The following is a 20634-nucleotide window of genomic DNA, read 5'->3' on the forward strand; positions in this document are numbered from 1 at the left end:
AGAGGAACATTAAAATTGGGGGAATAGGGGAGGGATTGTGTTTACAGATCTTGGAGAGGACGGTGCTAGCTTTAGGTACCTTGACAGGAAGGAGACCATGTGGGTAACTTCTAGGATTCCACCACAGTGAAATTTGCTCTACTTTCAGGTAAGTGTCAAGAAGACCTTTCTGCCTTTTGTTGGGAGAAGTAGCCTGCTTCCTAAGAAGCCAGATTCACCCAGTGAATGGAAGCAGGACAGCTAAGAGACAACTTCAGCCAAGGTCTTCTGGCAGAATCCTACCTCATTGCACTCAGTCTTAAGGGAACAGTCTTAAGGGATCTCAGCCTAGCTTAATACAACTATGATAGCTTCCAGAACACATAGACACTGAGTTCTTTTCAAGAAGCTGGTAAAAATGGTTCAGAGAAAATGAACAGATTTTCCCCAGGCTACGTGCCCATTCTAAAACTCAGTTTGGATCAGAATGATTTATACCTATCCTCATATGTTTCTGAATTTCAACTTTCATTCCCACATCAGAAAGATCACTGTATTCCCTATCCCAATAAATGGTTGGTTTGATTGATTGTTTCTAGCCTTTCCAGACATGATGGGAGGGGCCTAATCTCCAAAGCCCAGCCCTTGGCAGGGACATTCCCCATTTATATTTAGCAAACTAAGTCATTCAGCACCAAAACCTTTGGGGTTTACACTAATCCACTTCCAGAACTTTATTTTCTCCTCTCATCCCCATTTCATACGTGGATCCCCTTGAGGAATCACAGTCCCACTGGAAGGAGATTCATTGTGTGCAGATAAAACATGAAGTCTGCCTTCCAGCACTTTGAGATTGCTTTATTAAGAGCTTTGCCCCCTTGCCTTTTTATGCTTTATGTTGACAGGAGCCCACATTCCCCAGATTCGGTGATCATTTTCAAACATCATAGGCTTGCTAAATGACAATACTTAAATTTCAAAAGAATATTTAGATGAATAGTCGGAGTATTTGAGTATGTGAGTGTAGAGGGGAGTGAGAAATAGAGCTAGAGAGAGACAGAGGTACAGAAAGAGAAAGGGGGAGAGTAGCGGGAAGATGGAGAGAGAGATAGAGGAAAAGAGAAGGTTGTGGAGGTGAGGGGGTAGAGATTGAAGAGGGGGAGAGACAGCAATTCCTTTGTGCAGGTATTCAGGCTTTTAGTCTCAGGATGAGGCTTACCAATCAATCAATTGATTGATTAATGAGACTTGCTGGTTAGTCTTGAGAGGAAAGTGCATCATCAGACAGACCAGACAACAGACACATGCTTTTTCTTACCCTATTGGAGTCAATTCTTGTTCTGGAGGTGTAGATCGGCGGTGGGATGTTGAAAGCTTGTGGAACCAGATATTCCTCGGCATCCATCATGTCTTCCAGGTCCTCTTCGTCCAGCAGGTTCTGAAAGAACTTGCTGTCATTGGGACTCGGCAGCTTCATCCGATCGTCACCCTGAAATGATCACCAAATGGCAGTAAAAGAAACAAGAGGGGTTTTTTCTCTTTCATCTCAAGTTCCGGTCTCTCAAAAACTCTCTCTACTTCTCTGAAAAGGCCCTTTGTTATTATTATGTCTTTCCTCATCTCTAATTCATCATTTATTTTCATTTACATTGGGGATGACGTGACAAAGCAGAATAACTGCAAATAAGAACAACTCTAGAATTACTATTTTCAAGAACTTCTTCCCTTCAGTATCCATTTCTAACACTTGTGCACCTGTTAATGGTTTTGTGAACTATTTGAACAATTAAAAGTCACTTGAAAAACACTATTGCTGAAAATACCCAGAAATTTTCTGTTTCAATTTCCTTTCCTTTGTTCTGACATTGATGTTTTGTACTTTTAATAGGCAAACATGACAATTTGCTCTACTAAAATAACAGCATAATCACTGGTATTCACTTCCTCTGAAATCAATCTATTGCATTTATAGAACACTTCCGTGTGCAGGGCCCTGTATTAAGCACTTGGGAGAGTACAAACAACAATACAACAGACACATTCCCTGTCCAAAATGAGTTTACAATCTACTGTATTATCCATACCGAAACCAGGCAAATAGAAATGACCAAAAAAGGCAGGCCACAGGAAATTAAAATCTTATAATAGAAAATGTTTCAGTGTATTCACGAAGGACTTACTATGTGTCAAGTACTGTTCTAAGCGTTGGGATAGGTGCAGATTAATCAGGCCAGATGCAGCTGGATATAGTCCCTGTCCTACATGGGGCTCAGAGTTGAGTAGGATGGAGAACAGGCACTAAGTGACTTACCTAAGGTCATACAGCAGGAAAGAGGCAGAGCCGAGGATAGAAGCCAGGTCCTCTGGCTTCCAGTCCCATGCTTTATGTAGTAGGCCATGCTGTGTTGGACACAGGCATGTGGGTAAAAATAGAGCTTTGGTATTGTTTCATTGCATTCTCCCAAGCACTTAGTATAATGTTCTGCATACCATTAAGTGCTCAATAAATGCTATTGATTGATTGATTTATAGCTGGAACATTGAAGGTGTTTGGGGACCTCTTGACTTATCAAGAAATCCACTTGATCAGCCATTTAGACTCCAAAGAGATCTTCACTGTGGCTTCTGGTGTTACTGACCTGAATGACCAGGTACCGCTGAGGGTCACGAGCCATTCTGGAAAATTCCGCAGCGAGTTCCTTGAATTTTGGTCGACTGTCAGCATCAATCATCCAACCTGGAGGGAGGTTTCCAGGGAAAGGAAGGGAAATGAGGCAGTAGATCAACAGAAAATCAACACCATCAAAATGGACCACAACCTGTTGTAACCCCTTGATAGCTAGAACTGTTTGACACGTTCAATGGAAAGACCTTTCATCTTCCTCCATAGCTTTCCTGGAAAGTATGGATCAGACTCAGAGCCTAGAAGTCTGTACAATGCGGGACAATGCGGGACAAGTTTTTCCATTATGCTTCCAGGCAAGATTGATGTTAGGGAAGCAAAGGACATTCTTTCAACAACGTGAACCTTGTTTGGATATGGCACCTCACAGTACTGAAAGAAACAAATTGGGAGCATGTGTGTGCAGGTGGAATGGGTGAGTATTACAGGACAGACTTGCCTGAATGTGAATTTGTCAGTAACGTGTATATGGGACTGACTTCAAAGATCAAAGGGAATGGGCCCACAGAATTTCTCCCTTTGTTTTCTTTGTGAAAACAAAGAAACAAACACGAGAAGCAGCGTGGCTCAGTGGAAAGAGCCCGGGTTTGGGAGTCAGAGATCGTGGGTTCTAATTCCCGGTTCCGCCACTTGTCAGCTGTGTGACTTTGGGCAAGTCATTTAACTTCTCTGGGCCTCAGTTACCTCATCTGTAAAATGGGGATGAAGACTGTGAGCCCCATGAGGGACAACCTGATCACCTGGTATCCCCCCAGTATTTAGAATAGTGCTTTGCACATTGTAAACACTTAATAAATACCAACATTATTATTATTATTTGTGCATTTTAAATTTGGTGTGGGATAGGAGGAATGGATTGGCAGGTAAAGTCTATCTGTCTACCAATCAATCAATCCACTAATCAATGGTATTTATTGAGTGCTTACTCTATGCAGAGCACTGTACTAAGCACTTGGGAAAGTACAATACAATAGAGTTGGTAGACTCGATCCCTGGTCACAAGGAACTTACAGGCAAGTGAAGTACTCTGCATACAGTAAGCACTCAGTAAATATTGATTGATTGATTGATTGATGGAATGTACCCTTGCTGGCAGGGGAGGGGCGATTGGCAGGTGGGGGTGCTTCAATTAAAGGCATTTTCTTTGTCTTTAGTAAAGCACAAATATATGAGAAAGCGAACTTTCCCTGCTCTGAAATAGTGAATGCCAAATGAATGGTACTTACTATTCAGAAGTTGCCATTAGTACATCCACCTACCAGCCTTTTCTCCCTGGAAAAACCTATAGACCATCACCCAAGTGTATGATTACTCAGAAGTGAGTTTCAATTCCATATCTCAACCCGCAATCTCTGCTTATAACTGAGCAGAAACCAAGCAAGAGGCTTCCCTGATTTTCTGGATAAAGTGATCCGCTTACTGTGGCCTGAAACCCAACTCGCAAAGCTTAGAGCAAAGTGCTCTGGGAATTCTGGACACCTACTTTTGGCAAGGGAAGGGTTTCTCCTGGCCCTGAGGACAAAGATCCAGAACAGTAGAGCATGACCTGATGGGCTCTAGAAACAAATCCTTAATTCGTTGCTCGTGGCCAGATTGCATAGTCTGGTGCGGTGAGTGATATCGAAGCAGCTCTGGCTCACAAATCCTTTATTAATAAGAAACTTCTGCCCCTTCATTGATTTGCTCCATTGTCAGCCTTGCCAAACACCCATTAGGGAAAGACCCAGATCAAATAGATAAAGCAGCTGGATGTAAATCTCCCTGAAATTAATTTCATGAACCCCAGGGACTTCCCTAATTCTATTTAAATTGAGGTCTAGGCTTGGAAATGTGTTGAAAATACATTTGCAGTGTGTGTGTCCTAAGGGAAAAGGGGAACTTGGCCATGTCCAGTTGTCAGCCATTGCAGATCTGATCTAATGTAAACACTCAACATCTTTCTGTGCTACAGGAATCCCCCACCAAAACACTTCTTCACTGCTCAAAATGGAAGAGCCAATTTTCATTGCCTTCAGGTTTTATCTTTGATCTCATTCAATATTTCTTGCAATATATTTAATATTTTTGAAGAACTATTATTTGCTTCCTTATTAAAAGTTTATTTACAGAGTGTCCACATCATTTGAGTATAAATCTAGACACCATGAACTTAATTCTCATAAGAAAAATAAGAAAAAGGGTCAGATAGTTTGGACTCCATTGCATAAAAAGGTTTCCTTTCACAATGGCAAGAAACAACCAAATTAGGTCTCAAACTACAGAGATAGTCCTCTCTTTTGAACCCATGAAATTCATGTAATATTTTTAATTGCAGTTTATTTCAGTCTTTGCATATTGTGGGATACACAAAGTTTTTATTCCTGTGGCTCAATTTTATCCTTTTTGCTGAGTGCCCACCCACCTGGAAGAGATCTGTTAAACTTACATTTAACCATTACCATGTACACATCGATGGTGCAGATGGGAGGTTGTGGCAAGCGCTCCCCCTTCTCCAGTAAATCTGGGATTTCACGAGTTGGAATTCCATCATATGGCTTCCCTCCAAAAGTCATGAGTTCCCAGATCGTGACTCCTAGAAAAAAGGTTTAGAGAAAATCTCTCTGGGCATTTCCCCCTATGAATGCAAGACGGAAGAATCGACACATCCCTCTCAGGACTCGAATGCTCATACCATTCTTTGGTTCCACTCTGACTCTCCTCAAATAGGTGAATTATGGGACTCTGCAGAGCAACATGGCCTAGTGGATAGAGCACAAGCCTGCGAGTCAGAAGGTCATGCGATCTAATTCCAGCTCTGCCACTTGTTTGCTGTGTGACCTTGGGCAAGTCACTTAACTTCTCTGGGTCTCAGTTCCCTCATATGTAAAATGGCAGTTAAGACTGTGAGCCCTATGTGGGACAGGGACTTAGTCCAACCCGATTATCTTGTATCTACTTCAGCGCTTAGAACAGTGTCTGGCATATAGTAAGTGCTTAACAAATACCATAATTATTATTAATTATTAGAATGATTCCTAAGAAATACTTTGAAGAGCCTGGGGATGCCCTAGATAGCCACTGGGCTCCATGGCTAATTGTCCTGAGTGTCCTGGCCCTATCCCTAATTGTTCACCTCAACACCACCCCTCAGCAGCTTGTTCTTCTCCCATTACAATTCATCTCACACACATTTTCCTCCTCTAATACCAGTCTGCTCATTGTAGCTTACACTCATCTCTCCTGCCTTTGACCCCTTGCTAGCACCCTTCCTCCACCATGGAATTCCTTCCCCCTTCATATCCAAAAGACCACTACTCTCCCCATCTTCAAAGTCCTACTATTAAAATCACAGAGAAGTGTCAAGTCCTAGTGGAAAAATACCTGGCCTGGGAGTCAGAAGAGTTGAATTCTAATCTTCATTCTGCCACTTGTCTGCTCTGTCACCTAGGGTGAGTAACTTAAATTCTCTGGGCCTCAGTTTCCTCATCTATATAATGGGGACTCCCTGCTCTCCCTCCTCCTTAAACTGTGAATCCCATGTAGGACTAGGACTAGGACTGTGCCCGACCTGATCATCTTGTATCTACCCAAATGCTTAGTATAGTGCTTGGCACATAGTAAATGCTTAACAGATACCACAATTGTTATTATTATTATTATTATCTCCTTCAGATAATAAGCTTTCACCCCCCACCTCATTTTCCCTCCCTAATACTTCACCCATGCAATTAATCCCGCTCCCTAAACTTTTTGATACCCCGTCTCTCCATCCCCACAGAATTTATATACAGATATTGCTTCCCTTACCTGTAATTTATTTTAGTGTCTGTCTTTCCAGTACATTGTGAGCTTCTAGCAAACAGGGATTCTGTTAGCTCACTCTACTGTACTCTTGAAAAACCTTAGTAGAGTTCTCTATGCAGAGTAAGCAAACAATACCATTGTTTGATTGACTGAAAGCTTGTTTTATCAGGAAATATCTACTTGGGAAAGATGGGATGGGAGTGAAAAGGAGAGGTCCTGCCTCTCTCCCATCGTCTATCTTCCATGAGTTAGGACAAGATGTTTAAACAAAGAAAATGGAGAATTGCCAGTGTCTAACCCGCAGCCTACATTACACTGAAGCAGACTTGATCATGCTGTCAGGAGGAAGCCACAAAGCAAAGACCCCAGAAAACATTCCAGAAAGCTCATCATTTGAAAGTAAAAAGTGGAGCTGCTACACATTTCTTCCAACTCCCAATAATGACTTTCCCAATGGTGCATTGCTGAACTAACTTATGTAATTGTCTCCCCCTTACAAGTCTTCCCCAGTCAGGTGGGGTCTATCTCCAAGGGCCTTCCTAGCCTGGGTTGATGGCTTTTGTCATAGTTCAAACTGAGCTCCCTGTCTTCCCTTTTATATTTATTTTCAAGATCTGCCCCAGGATTCTGCAGCTCCACAAGAAGATAAATAATGTAGCACATTTACAGAATTTCTCCCAAAAGATATACTTTAATATTAAAAATGTGACTGCTATCCCAATATTTTGCTTTTTTTTATTTTACAGGTCATTTAAAATCTGCCTGCAGGCCAGCAATAACATTTAGCAGACTGTCGTACCGAATCCAGGGAGAGATAGGTAAAAGATACAACCAAAAATAATGGATTTTTTTCTCCTTCATCTGTTTTCTCACCGCTGTTAGGAATCAGGATTTCTCAAACTTTTCCGACTAAGCTTCCCAAATGTAGATGTAAAGAAATTCCCTATTTAAATCTGGTGATCCACATGAAATCCATAACGTCCCATATGATATCCATGCTAGATAGGTATTTTTCATCAGCAAGGTTTTGTTTCCTGTTTTTCCTCCTTATTGCATCACCTATGCCCTTGAATCTGCAGGCCCTAAGCACTTAGGCATGCACCAACACAGTCCCACAGCACTAATATGAAAATCTTGATTCAGGGGCCTATCAGCAGAAAAATGCTCAGTACACACTAAAGATTAACTAACAACAAGCCATTACTGTTCCTTGTTGCTGTTTGGCTTGCTTTCATCTTTTTGAATTAAGCAAATGATACTGGTAGTGAATTTTCAGCTCAGAATTCCTTTAGAAATGGATTTCAGTTCTAGCTGCACCTAGTTCTCCTATAAGATGGGGTTTATAGTCTTGAAAAAAACCTATGTTAGAGAAAACTCTGCACTGGAGGCTCACTTTACCTAAAGCTTGCACCTGGGCTTATACACATATAGCAAAGGACCTGAATTCTAATTCCAGCTCTACCACTTTTTTTAAATGGTATTTGTTAAGCTCTTACTATGTGCCACACACTGTACTGAGTTTGGGGCAGGTTCAAGCCAGTCAGGTTGGGCACACTCCATGTCTCACATAGGTCTCACAATCTTAATCTCCAATACACAGATGAGGGAACTGAGTCACAGAAAGTTAAGTGACTTGCCTAAGATCACACCAAGACATGTGGTGGAGCTGAGATTAGAAAGCAGTTCCTTCTGACTCCCAGGCCCATGCTCTATCCATTAGGCCATTATGTTTCTCTGCTTGCCTATGTGACTTTGGGCAAATCACTTAATTTCTTTGTGACTCAGTTCCTTTATCTGTAAAATGGGGATCCAATGCCCATTCTCCTTCATACTTAGATTGCGAGCCTGATGAAGGAGATAATCAGTGTCCAACTGATTAACCTGAATCCACCCAAGCACTTAGTACAGTGCTCTGCACACAGTAAGTGCTCAAAAAATATGATTGAATAAATATGACTGAATGAATGAACAAATAACCATCACTGTTATCTAACTTCGTTGCTTCCCCTATTTATAATGTATTTAAATAATAATGATGGTATTTGTTAAGCACTTACTATGTGCCAAGCACTGTTCTAAGCACTGGATGTCTATCTCCTTTCTATATTAAAAACTCCTGGAAGGATTGGATCTGCTTACTTTATTGGAAACTCCCAGGCATTTAGTACAGTGTTCCATGAATACAATTGATTAATTGATTGTTTCCAAGAAAGTGAGTACATTCAGGCAGCAACAGCGAATTCTGAATTCCACTGCTACCCACAGGAAAGACTAAATCAAGAAAGATATTGAGCCTGTTGTTGGGCAGGGATTCTCTCTATCTGTTGCCAAATTGTACATTCCAAACATGTAGTACAGTGATCTGCACACAGCAAGCGCTCAATAAATACGATTGAAATAGTGCTACACATCCTAGGGCCATTTAGTTTAAGCAATGTGAAGTTGCTAGAGTGATTCATCACAGACTCCACTGACTTTTTTATGCTATCACTTTCACACAGGATGTGAAATGGGCACGAGCAGCAGAAGCACAGAAACGTCACAAGCCAGGGGCCTAGCCCCAGTGATCCAGTTGAAACAGTTTAACAGAGATCTCTGTGATAGCCTAGTCCATTAACAATCATAATAATTGTAGTATTTGTTAATTGCTTACTATGTGCCAAGGACTGTACTAAGCTCCGGGGTAGATTTCAGATAAGCAGGTCCCAAATGGGGCTCAAAGTCTAAGTAGGAGGCAGAATTGATAGTGACTCCGCATTTTGCAGATGAGGGAAGAGAGACACAGACAAGTTAAGTGACTTGTTCAAGGTCCTCCAGTGGGTAAGTAGGAGAGAAAGGATTAGAACCCATAGAATTCCAAAGTCTGGCATATCAAAGTGAAATATAGGAGATAGGCCCTGTGCTCATCATTTCCTATGGAAGGCAGAGTTTCAGGGAAAAAAGGACCCAGCTTTGCTCTGCTAACACCTGGACATTTTAAGGCACAAAAAGCCAGGCAATTGGATAAATAGCCTATCCTGACATTTTAACTAAATCAATTTACCTAGTTACTATCAGAAAAAAATCAATCTTTTTCAATAGGAATATTTGTCTGACCTTTGGGCATGAAATTCAACTGGGGCACACCTGAATCTTTCTCCCTCACACTTTTTCCCTCCTCCACTTTTTTTTAATGGTATTTGTTAAATGCTGAAGATATGACGGGAATGTACTACTGAGATGTTACTCAGGTTGGTCACAGTCCATGACCCACATGGAGCTCACAGTCAACCCCCATCTTACAGATGAGGTAACTGAGGCACAGAGAAGTTAAGTGACTTACCCAAGGTCACACAGCAGACAAGTGACTGAACTGGGATTAAAACCCTTCCTTCCTTCCTTCCTCCCTTCCTTGTTTCTTCCTTCCTCTATAAAATTTATGTGTATTCATCCTTTGTCATGACACATTCCCTTTTATCTGACTGGAGTACAGAGAATACCATAAGCCAGAAAATGTTTTCCAACATTCGTGGCTTTTAGAGCTATGTTTTCAAAGAGTTTTTGAAAATTATGGCCTTGAGCTACATGAGCCAATGAATCTGTACCTAAACTGAGAAATGGTTTCTTTCTCTCTGTCACAGTGATCAGCCAAACTGCTTCTAAACCTGAGATTACAGCAGACAAGTCAACCCAGCAAGACCACTGTAACGATGTGGGTTTATGCGTAGGGAAATAGCACTGAAGATAGATAATAGTGCCATTTAGATTTATTTTTAAAAAAGAAAGAAAAATATAACATTTTAGCATATTTATGGAATTGTTCATAATAGAAAATTTCATAACCATAATCACTTTAAATTACCCGGATTTACTTACCATAGCTCCAAACATCACTCTGATGGGTGAATTTCCTGTAGTGAATGCACTCTAGAGCCATCCATTTAATTGGCATCTACAGAGAAACAAGGAAATGTAAGTTTTATAACCATTAAAAAAAGTTCTATTTTCCTATCCCGAATTCTAGACCCTGGGCCTATTTAACCCCATTGTATTTATACCTCCCTTACCCAGGAGGGATCTCATAAAGCTGAATTTATGTAATGCTTTTAAAAAGAGCCCAGAGCCTCTTCATCTTGATTATTTTATCCACACATTATTGCTTTGAGATAGAAGGGAGTAAATATGATTAGGTCCATCTATTAGTTGACAGAAACAAGGGCACAAATGAATTTCCCATCAGCACTCACCAAGCCAGGGGCAGAGCTGGGACTTGAATCCAGGACTCCTGACTCCCATCCCAGGACTCTTTCTGCTGATTCGCTGTACCAGGAGGGCTAACTTCCCTCAGCATTATATATTGGGAGAATCTAATTTCTCTCAGATGTGGACTACTACGTTATTCATTGCAGAGGATTTTAAAATCTTTGGAGATTTCCGGCTCACCAAAGAGAGAATGCTTTGGTGAGGAGAAGCGTGGTCTAGTGGATAGAGCACAGGCTTGGGAGTCAAAAGGACCTGGGTTCTAATCCTGGCTCCACCACTTGTCTGTTTTATGACCTTGGGAAAGTCACTTCACTTCTCTGTGCTCCAGTTACCTCATCTGAAAACGGAAATTAAGATTTTGAGCCCCATATGGGAGAGGGACTGTGTCCAGTCTGATTAGCTTGCATCTACCTCAGCATTTAGAACAGTGTTTGACACATAGTAAGTGCTTTACAAATATCATCACTATTATTATTGTTAGAATGAAGCTATTCAACTAGGTTTTTTGGAAAAACAGGGTTGCCTAGTGGAAAGAGCATGGGACTCAGCAATCCTGACTTTGCCATTTCCCTACTGTGTGACACTGGGCAAATCGCTTCACTTCTCTGAGCCTCAGTTTTCTCATCTGTAAAAAGGCAATTCAATACCTGGTTTCCCTCTGACTTAGAAAGGGACATGGATTGTGTATCTGACTCAGCACTTAGTACATTACTTGACACATAGTAAGAGCTTAACAGATGTTATCGTTTGTTATATCATTATTATTATTATTGTCATTATCACTATCAAAGGCTATTGTGCAAACATTAAAAGGAATTTTCCCACAGGGAACACATTTTCAAGTTGTGAATTACAGGACGTTCTGGTAAAGGAGCAGTGTGCAATTCTAGGTGGCTAATTCAGGACCTTGAGATTGTTAAGCAATTGAAACTAAAGAGATCTTCTTTAGGATAAATTCTACAACTTGACACGCTCAAGAGAAAGTAAGCCCCATTCAATAGTAAAACTGTTCTAAGCAGGTCTCATAGCAATAAATTTCGATAAATATTCTAGACTGTCTTTAGGATATTGATCATTTAGAAATCCAGACAGAGGGGAAAATCAGATGTATTAGAATACTGAAGTCATGAATTAAAATTGTATTACTTCAGTAACACAACAGTTTGCATTATTTTTATCTTTCGGGGCATTCCTATATTCAGAGAGATTAATGTTTTATAATGATACTTGTTATAATGATACTTGTTAAGTGCTTACTGCATTCCAAGCACTATTCTAAATACTGGAGCAGATCCAAGTTAATCAGGTTGGATAGAGTCCCTGTTCCAAATGGGGATAACAGTCGAAGTAGGAAAGAATATGATTTAATCCCTGTTTTACAGATGGGGTAACTGAGACACAGAGAATTGTATTGACTCACCTAAGATTGCACAGCAATGTGGCAAAGCCAAGATTAGAACCTAGGTCTTCTGACACTCAGGCTCATGAGGCTTCTCGAATTTAATTTAATGTCACTGCTTTCCTGAGATGCCTGCACTCATTCATTCATTTATTCAGTCTTATTTATTAAGCGCTTACTGTGTGCTGAGTACTGTACTAAGCACTTTGGAAAGAACAATACAACAATAAACAGTGACAATCCCTGACCACAACAAGTTCACAGTCTAGAAGGAGGGAGGCAGACTTCAATACAAAGTAATAAAATTATAGATATATACATAAGTGCTGTGGAGCTGGGAGTGGGGGAAAGAGCAAAGGGAGCAAGTTAGGGCATTGTGGAAGGGAGTGGGAGATGAAAATTGGGGCTTTGTCTGGGAAAGCCTCTTAGAGTAGATGTGCTACCTATAAGGCTTTGAATGAGGGGAGAGAAATTGTCTGTCGAATTTAAGAAGGGAGAGTGTTCCAGGCCAGAGGCAGGACGTGGGCCAGTGGTGAGCAGCAAGACAGGTGAGATCAAGGCACAGTATGAAAGTCAGAACCAGAGGAGCGACGTATGCGGGCTGGGTTGTAGAAAGAGAGAAGCGAGGTGAGGTAGGAGGGACAAGATGATGGAGTGCTTTAAAGCCAATTTTGAGGAGTTTTTGTTTGATACAGAGGTGGATAGGCAACCACCGGAGATTTTTGAGGAGGGGTATCTTTTTGTAGAAAGGTGATCCAGGCAGTGGAGTGAAGTATGGACTGGAGTGAGGAGAGGCAGGAGGTTGGGAGGTCAGCAGCGAGATGGTTGCAGTAGTCTAGGTGGGACAAAATGAATGACTGTATTAACATGGTAGCAGTTTGGATGGTGAGGAAAGGGCGGATCTTGGAGATGTGAAGGTGGGACCGACAGGATTTGGTGACTGATTGAAAAGGTGGGTTGAACTAAAGAGAGGAGTCAAGGATAATGCCAAGGTTACAGGCTTGTGAGACGGGTAGGATGGTGGTGCCATCTACAGGGAGAGGACAGAGTTTGGGTGGGAAGATAAAGAGCTCTGTTTTGGACACATTAAGTATGAGGTGATGGGAGCACATCCAATTAGATGTCTTGAAGGCAGGAGGAGTTGCAAGCCTGGAGAGAGGGAACGAGATCAGGGGAGGAGATGTAGATTTGGATATCATCTGCATATAGATGGTAGTTGAAGCCAGTAGTTCTCAGGTGCTGCTCAAGTCAAATGAAAGGGCCCAACCACAGACATCAAAGTTTTATCATAGTTTTTTCTTGGCCTGGTGGAAAGGTACCACACCCAAGAATGAGAGTCAAGAAAGCTGAGTTCTATTTCTGATTCCACCAACTGCCAGATGGGTGACCTTCGGTAAGTCACTTAACTTCTCTCTGTCCCAGTTTGTTATCTATAAAATGGGAATACAATACTTGTTCTCTGCCCCTTTTAGACAGTGAATCCTGTGTGGAACAATGGCCTGGGGGGAAGTGGTGTGGCAAAGTGGCGGAGCGCCACTCTAGAAGCCAGAGGACCACAGGTGAGTCACTTACCTTCCCTTTACCTCAGTTTTCCCATCTGTAAAATGGGGATAATAACACCTGCCCTGTGTCCCTACCTCACAGGGTTGTTGTGAAGGTTGAAATAAACTAAATAATGTGAGAGCACTTTGGTAATCAAAGCGCTATAGCAAACATATGGGAGGCAGCATGGCCCAGTGGAAAGAGCACAAGCCTGGGAGTCAGAAGGACCTAGGTTCTAATCCCAGATCCTCCACTTGGCTGCTCTGTGACCTTGGGAAAATCAATTACCTCATCCATAAAATGAGGATTGAAACTGGGAACCCCATGTGGGACAGGGAGTGTGTCTAATCTGATTAGCTTTTTTCTACCAGCAAAGAAGCATGGCATAGTAGCTAGACCATGGGCCTGGGAGTCAGAAGGTCATGGGTTCTAATCCCAGGTTCTGCCACTTGTCTGATGTGTGACCTTGGGCAAATCACTTCACTTCCCTGTGACTCAGTTACCTCATCTATAAAATGAGGATTAAGACTGTGAGCCACCCATGGGACATTCTGATTACCTTGTATCTACCTCAGCGCTTAGAACAGTGCTTGGCACAGAGTAAGCACTTAACAAATACCATACTTACTATTACTATTATCCCAGCACTTAGAACAGTGCTTAATACATAGTAAATGCTTAAGTACCATTGTCATTATCTTTATTATTATTAGATCACAGACCTGGGAGTCAGAAGGACTTGGATTTTAATCCTGGCTCATTATTATTATTATCAGTTATTATAATTAACGACCTGGCCAGGATCTATCACTCTTTCTACACTAAGTCTGCCATCTTCCTCTCCCCACCAACTCATTTTCTAGGTTTGATGAGTGGAAATCTGATCAGGAATCGCCATCTCCCACTGGAATTCTTTCATCCCCAACTATTTCATAAGCCCTTCCTCTTGTCTGCAATATCCTCTTCTTCCTCTTTATTCTCGCTGAGTTCCCTTTCCAATTGTAATAATGTTGGTATTTGTTAAGCGCTTACTATGTGCCGAGCACTGTTCTAAGCGCTGGGGTAGACATAGGGGAATCAGGTTGTCCCACGTGGGGCTCACAATCTTAATCCCCATTTTACAGATGAGGGAACTGAGGCACAGAGAAGTTAAGTGACTTGCCCACAGTCACACAGCCGACAAGTGGCAGAGCTGGGATTCGAACTCATGAGCCCTGACTCCAAAGCCCGTGCTCTTTCCACTGAGCCACGCTGCTTCTCCAGCGTGTACCTTACTCTCACTTCCCCTCTTCTGACTCCTTGCTCACACTGTTTCCTGTCTAGGTATTCCACCCCACCAAATCCACTAGACCACAGACCTGACCTTTCTTGTAAGCTTTCCTAAATTCCCAAAGCTTTCCTAAATTCCCACCTCTTCCAGGAAGCTTTCCCAAGTTAATTCTCAATACCCCATATCTGTATCAAGCCAACACTCACCGTTAGCATTTACATATATGCAATTATGAATTTTGCTATTTCTTCCTGAATTATTTGTACTATGTCTTAATTTATCCTTGTTCTTCCTCCTGTTCTCACTATTTGTAAATATAGTTTATCTATCTCCTCCATTAGACTGAAAGCTCCTTGAGGGCAAGGAAAATGCATTTTTTCTCTTCCGCTACACTTTCCCAGGGGCTTAGTACAATATTCTGTACTCAAAAATTGTTCAATATATTTCTGATTGATTGATTCTTCATTCCCTTTACTTCCCCTCCTCTTTAATAATGTTGGTATTTGTTAAGCACTTACTATGTGCAGAGCACTGTTCTAAGCGCTGGGGTAGACACAGGGGAATCAGGTTGTCCCACGCGGGGCTCACAATCTTCACCCCCATTTTACAGATGAGGTAACTGAGGCACAGAGAAGTTAAGTGACTTGCCCAGAGTCATAGAGCTGACAAGTGGCAGAGCCGGGATTCGAACCCATGACCTCTGACTCCAAAGCCCGGGCTCTTTCCAATGAGCCATGTCTCTTTGCTAGTTGGCTTCTCTCCCCATCCTTTCAAGGTTCAGAAAAGTCCATTTCTCTATTTCCCTTATTTTTAGATGTGTCAGTCTTGTGAATTTATTTTCCTCATGTGTGTACCTGAGCTCGAAATCTCTTTCACTTACACCTTTTAGTTCAAATATATGATCCTGGCTTCTTTTCATAAGAGTAGGTTTCTTCTTCAACTAAAGGAGGCATCTTAAGAACATGGTCCACTTTTTTCTTTTCTTTCATATTTTCATGTCATTCTTTTGAAGCGTATTTTGTGGTTTTATTTTGTGGTTTTATAATTCAGTGTGTCAGGTATTTTAAATACACTCAATTTTCCTATGGCATGGGACTTAAGAAAAAAACTAAGTTACAGTCCAAGTGCAATGATAGAAACTTGTAATATTACATAAATCTGGGTAGCCATTTCTTTTATCTAAAGAGATATGCTTTTTTGGAAGTAGATTATCTAATTCCCTAGCAACGCTCTCTTTTAAACTTGTAGTGGAAATCTATGCTACAGTAGAACTGAATGTGTTCATGGTCAAATGCTGAGGAAAATAAATGCTCGATACTGGTTCTGATGAAGGTGAGGAGAAGGTGTTTGAAGAAGATAATAAATAGTTTAAGACTACTAATATACACACTGTAACACTTGGAAGAACACCGTTGGCAAAGCAACATCTTCAGATGACATTCACAGCTAGTGTAAAATAAATTAATTTACAGTTTTCTTCACAGAAAATTAAACTGTCAGCATATTTCTATTTAACAAAAGTTCAGTCAAGGATATTTTTCAATCTCCTTTCAAAGTTGGGAAAGCTGGTAAACTTTGTATGACTAATGGATTTGTCCCAGGACAATTAGTGAATGGGAGAACTGTTTTGTAAGTCATTGCATCTGGGTTATTAAGGCTAGCAAAAAGAATCTCATCCAATTTTTTTTAAAGGTATTTGTTAAGCAGAGAAGCAGCATGGCTCAGTGGAAAGAGCCCGGGCTTTGGAGTTAGAGATCGTGGGTTCTAATCTCAGCTCTGCCGCTTAGCTGTGTGACTTTGGGCTAGTTGCTTCACTTCTCTGTGCCTCAGTTACCTCATCTGTAAAATGAGGATTAAGACTGTAAGTCTCACTTGGGACAACCTGATTACCTTGTATCTACCGCAGCATTTAGAACAGTGCTCAGCACATAGTAAGTGCTTAACAAATACCATCATTATTATTATTATTATTGTGTGCTTACCTTGTGCCAGGCACAGAACGAAGCACAGGAGTATATACAAGCTAATTAGTTTGGACACAGTCTAGGTCATTCATTCTTTCATTCATGTTGCTCACAGCATTAATCCCCATTTTACAGATGAGGTAACTGAGGCCCAGAGAAGTGAAGTGACTTGCCCAGTGTCACACAGCAGACAAGAGGCTGAGCCTGGATTAGCAAACAGGTTCTCCTGACTCTTAGGAATGTGCTCTATCCACTAGGCCGTGCTACTTCATGTCTGACTTTTCCAACACTTAGTACAAAACTTTGCACCCGGTAGGCCTTTGATAAATACTATCATTACTATTACTATCCCCACTCTACTATAACTACTCTGCAGTAAATGACAACAAATTATATTGGGATCTTTTACTCTGGCCCTCTGTTGTATTATACTTTCCCAAGTGCTTGGCACAGTTCTCCGCACATAGTAAGCACTCAATAAATATGATTGATTGATCAATTGATTGAGGATACAACACTGGTGCTTTAAAACAGGGACACTCACCTTTCCCCCATCAGCATTATACTCTTTTTCATCCCCTTCTAAGAGCCTGGCCAAGCCAAAGTCAGTGATCTTCACATGGTTTGGAGATTTTACCAGGACATTCCGTGCTGCCAGGTCTCGATGAACCAGACGTCTTTCTTCCAGATACATCATACCCTAAGGAACACAGGATACAAAAGGTCCACAGTCATCCTTTAATGTCTAGGTAATTCTTTCAGGCAACTGGTATCTATGCCATTCCCTTGTCACAAGTTTCATGTTTGTTTTGTTTGCTTTTTGGTACTTGTTAAGTGCTTACTATGTGTCAAACACTATTCTGAGTGATGGGTTAGGTAGAAGTCAGTTAGGTCAGACAGTTCCTGTTCCACACGGGACTCACAATCTGAAGTAGAAAGGAGAACAGGTATTGAATCCCCTTTTTATAGTTGAGGAAATTGAGGTATAGATAAGTTTAGTGACTTGCCCAGGGTCACACAGTAAACAATAGGCAGAGCAACTGACAGAGCTGGATTAGAACCCAGGTCCTCTGACACCCAGGTCCTTGCTCCTCCCACTACGCCACACTAAGCTAACAGAAGGCTGGAGAGTGCAGATGTTCCTGAGAAGTTGCGGAGGGTGGGGGAGAGCAATGGTTCTTATTTCCCCCTTTGAAAGTATGTTATGATGCAGATGCTCAGCATATGAAATCAGTAGTTTACATATTTACAAGCACATCTGTCCTGTTAAAGGAGTTTCAGTAATGAACCACCTTGGGCTTGACAGTAAGCAAACTGGTTTTCTACCATTGCCCAAATGGTTTCATTTCCCAGTGAAAATGAATATCTCACTCACAGGGAGGATGGTGAAATGCCACTTCATGGAATCAAGATAATTAATTGTGCAGATAACTTCAATGTCCTAAGGAAATTGCAAGATTTGGGTGTCAGAACTCTATGGCACCAGCCAAACCTTCTGAAGAAATGGTCAAATCTATAAATACCCTCAAGCAGTCCTTTACCTTGAGTGTTCTATGTAAAATATAAGGTCATATGACACAATCTCATTGGTGAACATGACTGAGTATAAATTATACAATGACTAAAGAGTTCAAAGAAACACTGTTCGCTATTAAAAATACATGTCTATTCAAGGCTGAGAAGATAGAGCACTCAAGAGAAATGTCAAAGAAATATTCATTCATTCATTCATTCAATAGTATTTATTGAGCGCTTACTATGTGCAGAGCACTGTACTAAGCGCTTGGGATGAACAAGTCGGCAACAGATAGAGACAGTCCCTGCCGTTTGACGGGCTTACAGTCTAATCGGGGGAGACGGACAGACAAGAACAATGGCACTAAACAGCGTCAAGGGGAAGAACATCTCATAAAAACAATGGCAACTAAATAGAATCAAGGCGATGTACAATTCATTAACAAAATAAATAGGGTAACGAAAATATATACAGTTGAGCGGACGGGTACAGTGCTGTGGGGATGGGAAGAGAGAGGTGGAGGAGCAGAGGGAAAAGGGGAAAATGAGGCTTTAGCTGCGGAGAGGTAAAGGGGGGGTGGCAGAGGGAGTAGAGGGGGAAGAGGAGCTCAGTCTGGGAAGGCCTCTTGGAGGAGGTGATTTTTAAGTAAGGTTTTGAAGAGGGAAAGAGAATCAGTTTGGCGGAGGTGAGGAGGGAGGGCGTTCCAGGACCGCGGGAGGACGTGACCCAGGGGTCGACGGCGGGATAGGCGAGACCGAGGGACGGCGAGGAGGTGGGCGGCAGAGGAGCGGAGCGTGCGGGGTGGGCGGTAGAAAGAGAGAAGGGAGGAGAGGTAGGAAGGGGCAAGGTGATGGAGAGCCTTGAAGCCTAGAGTGAGGAGTTTTTGTTTGGAGCGGAGGTCGATAGGCAACCACTGGAGTTGTTTAAGAAGGGGAGTGACATGCCCAGATCGTTTCTGCAGGAAGATGAGCCGGGCAGCGGAGTGAAGAATAGACCGGAGCGGGGCGAGAGAGGAGGAAGGGAGGTCAGAGAGAAGGCTGACACAGTAGTCTAGCCGGGATATAACGAGAGCCCGTAATAGTAAGGTAGCCGTTTGGGTGGAGAGGAAAGGGCGGATCTTGGCGATATTGTAGAGGTGAAACCGGCAGGTCTTGGTAACGGATAGGATGTGTGGGGTGAACGAGAGGGACGAGTCAAGGATGACACCGAGATTGCGGGCCTGCGGGACGGGAAGGATGGTCGTGCCATCCACGGTGATGGAGAAGTCTGGGAGCGGACCGGGTTTGGGAGGGAAGATGAGGAGCTCAGTCTTGCTCATGTTGAGTTTTAGGTGGCGGGCCGACATCCAGGTGGAGACGTCCCGGAGGCAGGAGGAGATGCGAGCCTGAAGGGAGGGGGAGAGGACAGGGGCGGAGATGTAGATCTGTGTGTCATCTGCGTAGAGATGGTAGTCAAAGCCGTGAGAGCGGATGAGTTCACCGAGGGAGTGAGTGTAAATGGAGAACAGAAGAGGGCCAAGAACTGACCCTTGAGGAACTCCAACAGTTAAAGGATGGGAGGGGGAGGAGGCTCCAGCGTAGGAGACCGAGAATGATCGGCCAGAGAGGTAAGAGGAGAACCAGGAGAGGACAGAGTCCGTGAAGCCAAGGTGAGATAAGGTATGGAGGAGGAGGGGATGGTCGACAGTGTCAAAGGCAGCAGAGAGGTCAAGGAGGATCAGAATGGAGTAGGAGCCATTGGATTTGGCAAGAAGGAGGTCATGGGTGACCTTAGAGAGAGCAGTCTCGGTAGAGTGGAGGGGACGGAAGCCAGATTGGAGGGGGTCTAGGAGAGAATGGGAGTTAAGGAATTCTAGGCATCGATTGTAGACGACTCGTTCTAAGATTTTGGAAAGGAAGGGTAGTAGGGAGATAGGACGATAACTGGAGGGGGAAGTGGGGTCAAGAGCGGGTTTTTTTTAGGATGGGGGAGACGTGGGCGTGTTTGAAGGCAGAGGGGAAGGAGCCCTTGGAGATTGAGTGGTTAAAAATAGAAGTTAAGGAAGGGAGGAGGGCAGGGGCGATGGTTTTAAGAAGGTGAGAGGGAATGGGGTCCGAGGCGCAGGTGGAGGGGGTGGCACTTGCGAGGAGGGAGGAGATCTCCTCTGAGGATACTGCAGGGAAGGATGGGAAAGTAGGGGAGGGGGTTGGTGGGGGGGAGGGGAGAGGCGGAGGGGTGACTTTTGGGAGCTCAGACCTGATCGTGTTGATTTTCGTG

At 42.6% G+C, this 20634-nt stretch overlaps 1 protein-coding gene across 5 annotated transcripts in view; it reads right to left on the reverse strand.

Annotated features, from left to right (window-relative positions):
• ERBB4 (erb-b2 receptor tyrosine kinase 4) overlaps positions 1 to 20634 on the reverse strand; it is a 1160668-nt gene that overhangs the window by 35770 nt on the left and 1104264 nt on the right. For all 5 annotated transcript variants that reach the window (XM_029069455.2, XM_029069453.2, XM_029069454.2 and 2 more), the window contains 5 exons: positions 17407 to 17562; positions 10301 to 10376; positions 5088 to 5234; positions 2619 to 2716; positions 1298 to 1468 (listed from right to left, as the gene is read on the reverse strand). In XM_029069455.2, coding sequence (XP_028925288.1) covers positions 1298 to 1468; positions 2619 to 2716; positions 5088 to 5234; positions 10301 to 10376; positions 17407 to 17562 — 648 coding nt within the window. The remainder of the gene's footprint in view (positions 1 to 1297; positions 1469 to 2618; positions 2717 to 5087; positions 5235 to 10300; positions 10377 to 17406; positions 17563 to 20634) is intronic.

This window comes from Ornithorhynchus anatinus, chromosome 7 (assembly GCF_004115215.2).
Source record: "Ornithorhynchus anatinus isolate Pmale09 chromosome 7, mOrnAna1.pri.v4, whole genome shotgun sequence".
NCBI classification, from domain to species: Eukaryota; Metazoa; Chordata; class Mammalia; order Monotremata; family Ornithorhynchidae; genus Ornithorhynchus; species Ornithorhynchus anatinus.